A 13,346-nucleotide genomic window follows, 5' to 3' on the forward strand; every position below is an offset into this window, starting at 1 on the left:
CCAATCCCTGCATCCATCTTCATAGTGCCTTCTCTTGTCTGTGTGTCTGTTATAAGGGCACTTGCTGTATTAGATAGGATTCTTCAGAAAAACAGAACCAATAGGAGATATATATGACTTATTGTGAAGTATCAGATAGAGGCTGAGAAGTCCCAGGATCTGCCATCTACATGCTGGAGACCCAGGAAAGCATGTGGAGTAGTTTGAAGGTTGAGAGCCAGAGAGCCAATAGCACAGATTCTAGTTTGAGATTGAAATCTTGAGAACTAGGAGTGCCAAATGTGACAGAAGACTGATATTCTAGCTCAAACAGTCAGGCAGAGCGTGAATCCCATCTTCCTCTACCTTTTTGTTCTTTTCAGGCCTTGAAAGTTTTGGATGATGCCCATCCACACTGGGGAGGTTCATCTGCTTTAATCAGTCCACTAATTCAAATGCTTATCTCTTCCAGAAACACCCTCATAGACACACCCAGAAGTGATATTTAACCAGCTATATGGGCATTCCCTGACTTAGTCAAGTTGACACCTAAAATTAACCATCACACCTGCTGTTGACATGAGGGCCTACCTGGATGATCCAGAATGATCTCTTCATTTAAAAATAATTATGTCTGCAAAGGCCCTTTAGCCAAGTTAACCATGTAATGTAACATTCACAGGTTCTGGGGATTAGGATGTGGGCATATCTTTTTAGGGGCCAATACCAGCAGACTACAACAGTCTATATGAGAGTTAGTAAGAAAATATGGCTTTGTATGGATGGGTTGTTGTAACCAAAGTGTTCTGGTGTTGCTGTGTTATCTTTAACACAGATAAATTAGGTAATCACCTCTGTAGTGATTTTAGAGATATATGTAAGATACACCTCTTTCAATACATATCCTATAACATCTTAATTTCTTGTCATTTTATTGCATTGCCTGGTAATAAGACTTGCTTGAATTTTTGTTTGGTAGATTATTATTACTTTATTATTTATTTATTTATTTATTATTGGCAGTAATAGTTGTCATGGTTTTGGACCTCTAGAGCAAAGAATTGAGTTTATCAGCCCCTTGGTACATGGCACATTATCATGGTCTGTCCAAGTCCCTTTTCTTGTATGTATGCTTGTCTGCCTCTATATGTTCTCTCTGATTCCTATTCTTTTTTTTTTTAACATCTTTATTGGAGTATAATTGCTTTACATGGTGTTATTTCCTGCTGTACAACAAAGTGAATCAGCTATACGTATACCTATATCCCCATATCCCCTGATTCCTATACTTCACTCTTTTCCTTCCTCCCATTATCATTCTAAGATGTGTATGTAAGTCCTTTTTCTTGTGTGTATTCTTATAAACTGTGCTCTGTTGTTTTGTGTGTATATAATTTTAATTATTAATTGCTGCTGCGCTAAAATCACATTGTTCCTTACTCCTTTCACTAAGTACAATGTTTAAAGATCCGTTCTGTGGCTGACATGTGCATATAATCTGTTTCTTCTAGTAGCTACACAATGCACATGCTTGGCAACCACGCCATAAACTGCCTGCTCCCCCAGGGATGGCTGTCCAGGTTGACTCCAGCTCCCTGCCACCAAAACAACGTGGCAGCAAATAACCTAGGTCCCTTTATGGGCCTGGATACATTTTAGGGGGACTATGAACATGGGAACAGGTTTGTTGCTCCTAGAATTTGGAGGACTATGAGTTACTAATATCTTTGTGTTTAAGGTTGGAAACCTGGGTCAGCAAGAGAATAGAATGGGGATCCAGGTGCCTGGGGAGGAGGGACTGTTCAAAGTAGGAAAGAGGAGAATAATGGGAGGTGGGAGAATATTCAAGAAAGCTTTGCCTTTTTCCCAGAGTAGATTATAGGTCTCAGGATTGAATGAACAATATAATCAATCTGTAATCCTGCATTTTTTTATTTAGCGTCTATCTCTTAACAGAAAATTTGGAGAAATAGAGACATTGGTTTAAATCCCAGAGTTGAAAGTTCCTCTCTTTACCTGAGACTATAAACGAGTTTAGGGACCATGGTGACAAAAGAATCCTCATCTTCTACATTATTTCAAATATCTTTGTCTGGATCATCATGCTAAAATTATTTCTAATTGTGATTTTAGCACATCGGTCATCATTTTCAAAGACCTCCTGTATTTACTACTTTTCCACAATACCTTATATATCCAGGTTCACTATCTACATACCTTCCTGTTGGCTGCATATGATAGAAGCACATTTTCATTTCTACCTTCACTCCACTTGTTCTCTGACATGTGCCACTGTCTGCCTTAACCTCTCCCTCCCTTCCTTCAAAACACAAGCAGGAAAGTACAGTGACAGCAGGGAAATACCTGAAGGCCAGTGCCCCAGGCCAGAGGAGTCAGACAACCGAAAGGGACACTAACTGAGAGCTTGGTGGGCAGGACAAGTCAAGCTAATTCAACAACAGGAGATCCTATGCTGCATTCTTTGGTCACACATTTACAATAGAAAATCGTTGGAACTCCTGAATGGAAGATCAGATATGCCCTAGCTTCACCATCACTTAGAAGTGATGGATTCATTTACGTGGCTTCTCCAGATAATCAGTCAGAGCAAGAAGCCTGGATGTTTAGAAACTTAGCTCTATGGCAAAGCTACAAAAGGACCTTTGCCGAGTCATTTAACTTCTCTGGGGCTTTCCAGTCATTTAGCTTCTCTGTGCTTTGTAGGCATTATCTCTTGAGTCTGGAATTCCCTAAGCATTTTGACAGGCAAACTTTTACTCATCAGCAGTACTCAGCTTGGTATCTTCTCCTTTCTGAAACAGCCCCTGGCTCTCCCCGCCCACGCTCCCGCAGTTAGGCTCTGCTGCCTTCAAGTTCCTGCTGTACAGGCATTATTGACGTGAATGGCCCTCTCCCACTCCGCTCTCTGCCCATCCCTTCCCTCACACACTCTGAGCTGCCAGTCTTTCCTCTATCTTTGAACTTCTGATGCCCAGCATATGGTCTGGCCTATAGTAGATTCTAAGTATATGTTTGTTGAACCTAATGAATGAACTTTATGTCTTTATGTTTCTTTATATGTTAAATGAAGGAGTTGGGCCTTTCAGCAGTTTTCAAATGTTCAAAAAGTGGAAGAACCAGTTTTCTCAGTTAAATTTAAGGGAAGGACCTATGCATTATGGAGAAAAAGAACAAAGTGCTCTATTTGAAGTAAGGATGGAATTCCAGAAATCTGTCCACTTGACCTCTCCTCTTCAAACGGGGCACCAGGAGGTGGAGAAATACAGTCACAGCAAGTTGGCCTAGAATCATGATTGCTCATTTCCCTGGCAGCTATAAAAATGTAATCCTGTGAAAGTTATTCTTTCAAGTAGCAACATTTTCTTATGTGAACTTTTTTTTTTTTGGTGGAATTTTTCCTTAAATGTAAAAATACTCACCTGCCTCCTTAACAAACAGAATGCAGCGCTAACATAACTGAATCTTTCCTTAATGACTCAGGCCCTCATTCGGAAGAGTCCGTTTCACTGAGTTGAATTCACAAAGGCATTGTTATGACGTGTTTATTTCCCTGTATCTTCCCTGTCTGTCAGCTGTCATTTCTTCTGCTGTCACTTTTTTCTGACCTAATAGCTCCCTGAGCTAATCTCTTTTCCTCAAAGCCCCTGTGCCCTAAACCTTCTGTGAGGTAAAACAGTAGAAAATAAAGTTTGTTGAAAAGTATATGTGCACCAAAAAAAAAAAAATGAGTAGAATTTGAGAAAGTGGCTGGCCGTTGTGTTGGCATTATGTGAAGGTTATGGAGGTTACCTGAGGGTACTAAGAGACTCAGTTTGTATGTTTGTATGTCCTTGGGTTTGGGGATTGCTAAAGTCATGCTTCTGCCTAACTGAGGTAGGTATATATGTTTTGTAGAAAAACTAACCTTGGTACAATCTGGGTGAATGTACTGACTGAATGTACCTTAAATGATATAAAGGATTTAAATCCTTTTTTAACCAAGTAAGCAGTAAAATACTTTTAAGCGTGAACCCCTAATTTATATTTATTTATAAATTATACATACTTTTGTATTGAAACTTTGTATAAGTTTTAAAACATACTTGAGAATTGAAATGACAAATGATGACATAAAAACAAATAGAAATACTCATTCTACTGTTTCCTCCTCACATTCCAGAGAATTGTCTTGTCTGCCCCCTGGGAAGTATGCACAATAGCACACCCCAGTTGTAGACCTCTGGCTTAGATAACTATGCAAAGGTATTAACTTCGACGTTTGCTAGGCAGATAGCCCTCTACCCAACTGAAAAGTAATTTAGCTGCTTTGCAAGACATTAAATCAAACTAAAAAAAAAAAAAATCTCCAGAAACTGACATGTGGCCTAGGATATAATAGGTGCACAATAAATGTTTGAATGTTGACTGAGTGATGAAGATGTGGTAGTCCACAAGGATGCTTTATAAATCCTTTTAATTAGTTCACTTCATTTGCTTAGCTCATGTCAGATCTCTTTCACAATGTGTTTACGTATCATTACATCATCATCAGTGTGTACATCACTAGGCAGGAATGGTTGTAAGGCACATTGGGATTTCAGTGGCAGAGGGCTTTGAGCCAGAGCTAGAGTATTTAATTCTAAAGGAAGGCTGGTCCCCAGGGAAGGTTTCCATCTATCAAGATGACTGGAGTTTGAGACATGATCACATCCGGTTTAATCAGGACCATCAGGTGATACACCTGGGGCATCTGGGCTGGTGGAGGGGCACAGGCAGTAGTAGTACTAAATAATGGTGATTCTCGAAGCTAGTCAGATAAAAGTATTACTGCATTGAGAATGGTGTGGAGAAACGGAGAGGGGCCAGTAAGGACACATTTGGTTTGAGTTTCAGGGCACAGCTGTGTTTTAGGCCTTCTGTTCTTACACAGCATGCCCACCTTGGGTACTCAGGACATCCTTGCCAGGAAATGCCATCTATGTGCTTGTATTCCAGACACCTATCCAGCAGCCTACTGGATGGTTCCAATGAGCCATTTCACAGGTTTCTCAGACACTACATCATCCACATGACTAACTCAGCAGCTTTTCCCCACACCTGCTTCTCCTGAATGTTTCCATCTCTGTAGGTACTATTACCCCCATTCATCAAGATGCAGAAAACTGGAAGTCACCCTTGATTCCTCTAGCTTCCTTATCCTTTATCTCAGCCTATTTGGCTCCATTCCCACTTCTATCATCATCCCTTGCCTCCTAATTGGACTTCCGAGCTCCAATCTCAGTGCCTCCAAATCATTTTACATATTATACCAGAGTGGCTTTTATAAATAGACATTTGGAAAATATATCCTCCTTGTTCAAAGTTGCTAAGACCTCTACTCTTCTCTTCAACTTCCATCTCTCTCCCCCTCGCCTTGGGTTATCCTCTTATACTGGACTTCTTTCAGTTCTTCATTGATGCTAGGCTGCCCTCAAACCTCTGCACTTGCACCCACACTGCCTAGACCGGTCTTTTCTCTTATCAATTTCTTCTTCTGCTTCCAGGAGAGACATAACTTTTTCCAGAAACTTTTCGCTGATTCCTAGACCAAACTGTATCTCCCTGCAAAAAAGAATTATCATGGCATTCCAGAACTTTCCCTGCCATCCCATTCAGCGACTGTTGTTAAGTGGTTGTGTGTCCATATTTCCTTCTAGACTGAGTTCCATGAAGGCAGTGGCCATGTTGATCATCTTCACTGCTGCATCCCCAGCACCCATGACAGTGCCTCCCACTTCCATACATATTTGTTGAATAAAAGAATGAGAGGATGAGGGCACTGGAGTGCTCTTCAGGAACCGAGCTAAGTGATGAGTCAGAAGGACTGAAATACAGCAAAGGATGGGGTAAATGGACAGCCTGGGGAACACTTAGGATCCCACACTTAATTGCTGGTTTATCAAATACTAAGCTTATGGACTTCTAGGTGCTCCTAGAAGGAAGACCTGAGTTTACCTAAAGACACAAGATAGGCTTTCAGTCAGACAGACTTGAGCTATAAATCCTAGCAGTGTAATCCTGGCAAGGTACTGGTAGGGCTGATGTCAGAAGTCTTTGAGATAATTTGTGTAAAGTATAGATTGCACATGTATGCCAGGCACGGTTACCTGGTATTTTGATGTGGCCCTTGTGATATTGTCATTATGCCATGTTCAACACTACCCATCAAAATGCTTCTGCTGAACAATAATAATAGTTAATATTTTTGAGTACCTTTCCTCATAGCTGATGTCCTTCTGAAAATTATCTTATTTAGTCCTTATGGGACCCTGTGAAGAGTTTCTTTTATCATTCTCACTTATGAAGCAACCAAGGCATAGAGAGATTGACTAACTTGCTCCAAGTTTTGCTGAGCAAGATATAGCATTTGACCGTCTCGGTGATTCTACCACACAGACTCTCATTTGTTCCTAATATTTTTATTTGAATCTTATTTCTTCACTGTTAAAGAGTAAGATGTTTAAATTTAATTCAAGGAGTATTTATTGAATCACCGACCTTGTGTGCAACATTAAGTACTGTGTGAAATTAAATTAACAAATATTTACCGCTGACTATGACTTTCTAGAAGAGTGCTGTAATTTCTTAAATATTCGTGGAGTTTAACATCTTAGTGAGGGTACATTTTTTAAAAAGGCAGGGCAATATATAAAATAGGGATAAAATAGTATCTAGGCATGAAGCTTCCTCAAATGTTTGCTCTCTAATGGTAATGCAGATCAGAATTGATCTGTTTTCATCAAGCAGATTCCAAATAGTCCAGGCCCCCAGACAAGTTTTCAGAGAGTTAAGGCACTTTTATACACACCATTCCTGAAATCTCTAAATTGAAAAAAAAAGAAAAAGGCATTTGTTAGTCACAGGTCATTGGGCAAAATGTCATTTGTCTTTTGGGGCAGAATATGGTCTGAATAACTGTCAGCAGAAACTTCAAAGGCTGTGTTTTTCAGGTTTACTTGAAAGTAAGTTTGGTTGCACCAATTCTTTAAAGGTAAGAAATAGGACTTCTCAGTCGATTGGAATCAATTCCAGTTGATTTTTTGAAGATATGAAATTCCTGGGATATTACTGATACCCCTGGAAGGAAGATGTATCCAAAGTACATTTTCTCCAATTTTGAGAACATTATTTTCATTACTTTTGTCCTAGAAAGTCAGAGAATGAGTTTGTTCTAGCTTTCTACAAATTTTGCATTTCATTCACAATGAAGTAAAGAGCAAAAGTTATCTGAAATACTTTACATCTGCAAATTAGTTTATACTTGTTATTCTTGGCTCATCAGATTAAATAGCAATCGGATCATCTCCTTTATAAATGGAGAGTTGATCAGCTTTTTACTTCCGACCACAAGTTTATCTCACCACATAAGTCATCTGTGGGGGAGGCATTCCGCCTGTAATAGGCTGGGCCTGAGGCCCTGGGCCAGTGCATCCTCAAGGGTGTCACCCTTGCCTGCCTGGATGCCTCCAGGGACTTCATGCAACTGCAAAAGAAGTTGCAGTTCCTCATCCGGGATCCTGTTTGACCAATACAAAGAAAGAAAGAACTGAAAAACACAATAAAGGTTACTTTAGAGTCAGAGATGAAGAGATTAAACACTCAGCTAGGGGTCAAGGTTTCAAAACCACCCTTACTGTATTCCACCAGGAAAGTCTGATACTTTTTTCGTTTTGCATTGTTCACCCTAAAGGCTTCTACTTTCCTCAGGGCATCCCCAGAACGTCAGTGGGTCTGAGGCAGGGCTGGGAAGAGGAGTAGGAAGAGGGGATGCGGTGACTCTCTGGGTGGGGGGCACTCTGGGGCAGCCAGGGGAGAGCCTGCTCCCTCCTTTCCCCCCGCACCGGCGTCCTCCCCAGCGCCAGCCCTGTAGGGCTTTGGCCTCCTGACCCAGACAGAGCCGGGCGCTAGGGAGCCTGCGGCCGAGCCCGGGTCGCGCCGCCCCCAGCCTCGGGGCCGAGAGCCAAGAGTTCGAGGCCTCCCCGACCCGGATATGATGAAAAGGAGCCACAGAGGGAGAAGTGTTTCTGGAGTATAGGCGCGCTGTAAGGGGGAAAGAGAGTTAGAGGGGAGAGAGTCCCGCTCGGAGGGGAGCCAGCGGGGCTGAGCTGGCTGGAAAGAGGAGGCGGAGAGCGCCGAGCAGAGGAGCGGCGGCTGCCGCCGTTGCCGCCACTGCGGTGGTGTGCGCTGAGCGGGAGGGAGGAGGGGAGGGACACCCAGGGGTGGCCGCCGGCGGGCCAGCGCGACCCACGGCCCTGCCGGAGCCTCGCTAACTTTCCGAGGCGGAAGAGGAGGAGGAGGAAGGGGCTTTGAGTGAGTTGGGGGGATGCCGAGGTAGGTGGCGGTCCCCCGGGCGGGAGGAGGATGGGTTCTGATCCCAAATCCGATCTCCCAGCCTCTCCCCCTTGGGTACCCCCGCCCCCCTTCGACCCCCTAGGACTCACTGCTGTCAACTTGCTGGGTAACAGTTTTCCTCCCGGGTTTCAAGTCAAAACTTCCCCGGGGTGGGGTTTGGGGGGAGGGAAGCAGAGGGGGAGGGAATGTCCTGCAGGGGTGGTGAGCTCTTCTCTCAAAACACTTTTTTTTTTGTTTTTTAATCCCCGCCAGAAGCGGTCAGTTGCCTGCACCCAACATCTCCGAGCCCTTAGTGCGTCCGACCCGCAGGGCGGCGAGCTAGGCGGAGGCGCGGCGAGGGCTCCGTGAAGCGGCCCATGTCCGGCGCAGGTGAAGACCCCGCTCCCGGGCCCCAGCTCGGGGCCGAGGCGGGCGGTGGCCGGCTGGGCGGCGCGGCCCAGGGTGAGTGTCGCTTGCAAGTTGCAAGCTCCTTTGTCATTGTTGCATTTTCAAATGTGTTCGCACATTGACTGCTGGGGGTCTGTGTGGGGGGACTTGGTGCGAGGACCGAGCCGATCTCGTCCTTGTGAACTTTTGCATAGTTAGCATTACTCAAGCAAGTTCTCCAGCATTGCAGCCCTAGATCAACAACCGGATAAGAGGGCGGGATCCGTTGGTCCCTCCACTCCCCCCTTCCTTTGGCTGCGGAGAAACAGGATGGCAGGATCGCTGCTTTCTTAAGCATATGCATTTCAGGGCCTAAGACCCGACAGTGTGGGCTCTGAAGCACTTCCCCACTACTTCTCTTCAGTTCTGTGCCTTCGTCAGATCAAGGACTGCCGCTGCTTTCTGAACAAGCCTGCACTCTCCCTTCATCTTTCTGTTTCTTGTGGGCTCGTCTGCAACTCTGATAATCCAGGTTTCTGTGACCAATTGCTTTGGGATGGCTCATGCATACGTTTTCAATAACTGTTTTTGTTTTGAAATACACAGGCTTCAAAAGAAATGCTTTTCTAGAATGAATTAGCCCTTTGTGTTCCTCCAAAGCGTAAACACATTCAGCCTGTAAAGAAAATACTTCTGTTTCTGGGGAGAATTCCACAATAAGCTTATTAACAAGTCAAACAGTATCTTTTTTCTCTTGAAGGTAACATACTTTTCATTGGTGACAGAGAGCAAGGATCTTAATCTCCTGATGTATTTTCCTCTTAGGGTGGTTCTGATTTAAAGAGTTCTGACACTGATACAAACTAAATAATTTTCCAGGGCTCCAAAACCTATTTTACTTTTTCTCTTGATTTTAAGTCTATCTGATACACGCCCCCCGCCCCCGCCCCCTTTAGCAATAATGTAATGAGCTTCTTGGGATTCTTTTTGTTAAGGCAGTAAAAAGTGGAAAAGAAGAAGTGAATGTCGAACCCACAATAGGTAAAAGCAGAAAACATCCATGGCTAAATTAAAATGTGGAATTCAAGGGCTGTTAAATTGAATTATGTTTATCATTTTTTTTTGCTTCTAAACAGTGAATCATTTTTTCTAAACAGAGAAAATCAGAACTAGAATGGTAAACACGTTTTCCCAGAAGCAACCCATGTTCCTCACACTGTATTGCCAAGGCAATCATTTTCTTGTCATTAGGCATGCCCTCAGTAGTCATATCGACTCCTTGATGGGATGTTTAGGTTCACACTTGAGGTGTTCATCACTATTGTTAACAAATGCTTATGCCAAGAATCAACCTCAAACCCACTAGAAAAACAATTGATTTAGAGCTAGTGATATCTACAATGTCCAACTTTAATAATACACATTTTTTAAGTCAGTAGAAGTTGCAGTGATAATGCACTGTACAGATGTAATGCTGTAAGGTATCACATGATCTGACTTTAAGAAGCCGGCATCTAGAATGGTCTGAAGGAGAATGTGGACTACATACAACACATTATCAGTGTGGAAACTCTTGGGTTATGTTTTACCTGAAAATTGACTTAACCTCAGCAACATTTTTTTTTTTAGTAGTTTAACCTTGACTCACCACATCCTCTAAGTAGGCATCAGTTTAATTGTAAATGTAATATAAAGTTGAGTTTTTAAAAAAGAAAAACCTCAGAATCTTGTTAAAAGATTGTGTCTCAAACAAGCAGATTTCATGAGCTGAAAGAAAAAAAGTTTTGGAGCAAGTGGGTAGGGAGAAACCTTCAAGATGTAGCCGCCATGGTTAGGGTGGTTTTATTGGTAAAGACAGTTAGTGAAGAAACTTTGCCTGCGAGCCACTCTCCTCTTAAGCTCTTGCTCGAGTTCTTTCATCCTCATCCTTCTGCCCTTGGGTTATTGATCATCTTTTCAGAATAATAGTTGAATAGTACTCTGGTAAGATAAGGCTGCTTAGTTAATAGAAACCTAATTTAAAAATTTTATATATTAAAATCAGTGAGAAAAATGGAATGTTCTACGAAAGTTAACAGAAAATGTCTTTTCATGAAGGGGGAGGATAAGATCAAGTCTTCCCCTGCAAACAAAGTACAATATATATGTGTATTAATATGTATGTGCATATATATACACATATTATATCACATAAAGACATACGATATAATCTATACATATATTACTGTGTTGTGATGCACTATCTATACTACTAACCAAAGGCATAGGAAGTTAAAGATGAAAGTAATTTTAGGGGGTCTCTAGTCTGAACTCCCCATCAAATCTAGAATTTCTATGTTCTTTCAGGTGGTTAGTTAGACACCTACAGTGTAGTACATTCTCCTTATCAGCATTCATAGTTGTGAAAGATTTTCGTATTGAAAGCATTAAAAATCTTATTTGTGCATTCTGAAAATTGTCACAGATCAAGGACTTAAGCTCATATGCCCCAGGCTGTCAGAGGGAACCAGAATGGGTGTGGGAAGGTAGGGAGCAGTGGGGACTGTGGACTACTGTAGAGCTCAGGCCCAGGAGATGGTACTTCTCAGCTGCAGCTCATTGTTGCCATTTGGGTTAATATCTTCCGGTATTTCAAGAGATACTGGAAATATGGAGTTTTATGTATCATTGCTCCCTTTTTAAAAGTTGGCAACTAATTAAATTCAATTTTTTATCCAGGCCAAACGAAACAACCACACCTGCAGGCTGGAAATGGCCTGTATGCAGCTGATTTGTGATCTCTATTATAGAAAATAGAAAGTAAACCTGTGATTTAAAACCATTTCCCTGTTTATGATGAACTTCTGAAAGATTGACTTGATTTACCTTCTCAAGCAAAGTACGTGTATAAGTGTCTCGATAGGTGAAGGACAGTTTGGGCCAAACTTATTTTTGTTTTAAGAGAGAATGGATCTTGTATAGGGAGTTCACCTAATTCTCATTTTTTTCTTTTTTGGATCAAGCATCTTAAAATTCATTGTGTTATCAACCCTGATAGGTATTTGCTTTTTTGTGCAAAAGTTATTAGAATCCATGTGGTTGAAAGAGCCTTTTGATTAAGTGCTTCCATATTTGTGACTTGTAACTAGAAGGATCTTCAGAAATAACTTAGTCTAACTGGCTCACTTTCTAGAAGGGATGCCCAGAGACTTTAAGTGACTTGCCCAAGGTCTCATACACAGTAGAAATCAGGGTGTTTTGTGGTAAATGTGGTTGAAGTAGAGAATGAATACAGCTTTTTTCCTGTGGATGGATGAATTGAAGATAATCAGCTTTGGATACTGCGAATCGCTTGAGCCTGTTCCGGCCCCTGCAGCCCCCCTCCCTCCCCCATTGCATTTGCCAAGATCTAGACTGTTGGACTGTGTGCTGGAATATTCTTTAATGTGATAATGTGTGATTTACTGCACTCTTCTCTCTTGGGAGAGTCCTCTGAGACTATTAGGCGGACTTTTCATAGCAGGATGCAAAACGCCACTAAAGTTAATTAAAAATAATTTAAAATAGAAGCTAGGGAGAAGATGTTCAAGTTGAAATTACACAAGAAGAGCTTTGACTTAGAAGCTTAGCTGATTTGTCAGGAATTTATAGTGGCTAATCAGGTTTCCTGTATGGGAAGCCTGTTTATTTCAATTATACCACGTATGCTCGTAATATCCATATTCTTCAACTTTTATCATATCGTTTTATCCTTTTGATTAAGAATGGCATTTCTCAAAGTGTGTCATCTTTGGGCAGCTTCTATCTCTGGTCCTCAATGATCGGGGACGATAGTGCCTTCCAGGAGACATTTGGCAACCTCTCAAGACATGTTTGGTGGTCGTAACAGGGGTGGGGGTGGCTGCTCTGGGGATGTAGTGGGTGGAGGCCAGGGATAACACTAAACATCTGACAATGCACAGGACAGGGCAGCGCCTCGCAACAAAGAATTATCTGGCCCAGAATGTCGATGGTGTTGACTTGCTATCCTAGTCTCTCAAGGCTACTGACATCTTTGGCTCCACTCCAGAGTTACAGAATCAGCATCTTGAGAGTAAGACTCAAGAATCTGCATTTTTAACAAGCTCCAGGTGCTCTTTATCTCTAGTTGAGAATCATTGTTTTTAGAGGCTTTTATCTGTAGAAAGACATACCATATATATATATATATATATATATATTTGGTAGAAAGCCTTAAAAAAATCTTGAGAAAAGTCCCCTTTTCAAATTCCAAACTTTAAATCATATCACTCCACGTGTACCATCTCTTAGAGCTTGCCAGCATTTTTATCCCATATCCCAATTAATAAAACTAGGCCTGAGTATTCATCCTCAAAAATGTTTCCTGTCAAGATTATATGTACTATAGTACAGTTATATTGTGAATATTAGAAAAGAAATATATGAATAAAAATTTAAAAGGATGAGATAAAAATAAGTAAATAAATAGATCTTTTAATACTTTCTTCTGCCCACCTCAGTAGACATTTTTGTCCCACCACCCTACACTTCTCTCTGAGGATCCCAGCATTATGCAATAATAAGGAAAGAAGTCCCTAATTTGCATGTGAGCTGTATTCACTTGTAAATTG

At 41.7% G+C, this 13,346-nt stretch overlaps 1 protein-coding gene and 1 long non-coding RNA gene across 5 annotated transcripts in view; one reads left to right on the forward strand and one right to left on the reverse strand.

Moving 5' to 3' along the window:
- Positions 1 to 6,511: 6,511 nt before the first annotated feature.
- LOC308623096 lies at positions 6,512 to 8,494 on the reverse strand. The gene is made up of 3 exons (XR_014016738.1): positions 8,460 to 8,494; positions 7,380 to 7,535; positions 6,512 to 6,840 (listed from the first exon to the last, which is right to left on the reverse strand). It is a non-coding gene; the product is annotated as an uncharacterized lncRNA (long non-coding RNA).
- The window catches only part of MDFIC (MyoD family inhibitor domain containing), a 103,870-nt gene continuing 98,459 nt past the window's right edge, over positions 7,936 to 13,346 (forward strand). The window contains exons 1-2 of one of the 4 annotated variants that reach the window (XM_081244985.1): positions 7,936 to 8,060; positions 8,623 to 8,811. In XM_081244985.1, coding sequence (XP_081101111.1) covers positions 8,727 to 8,811 — 85 coding nt within the window. In that variant the 5' untranslated portion in view covers positions 7,936 to 8,060; positions 8,623 to 8,726. The other 3 variants (XM_081244987.1, XM_081244986.1, XM_081244988.1) reach the window with 3 other exon arrangements.

Source organism: Mesoplodon bidens, assembly GCF_964165515.1.
Source record: "Mesoplodon bidens genome assembly, chromosome: 9".
Classification (NCBI taxonomy): Eukaryota; Metazoa; Chordata; class Mammalia; order Artiodactyla; family Ziphiidae; genus Mesoplodon; species Mesoplodon bidens.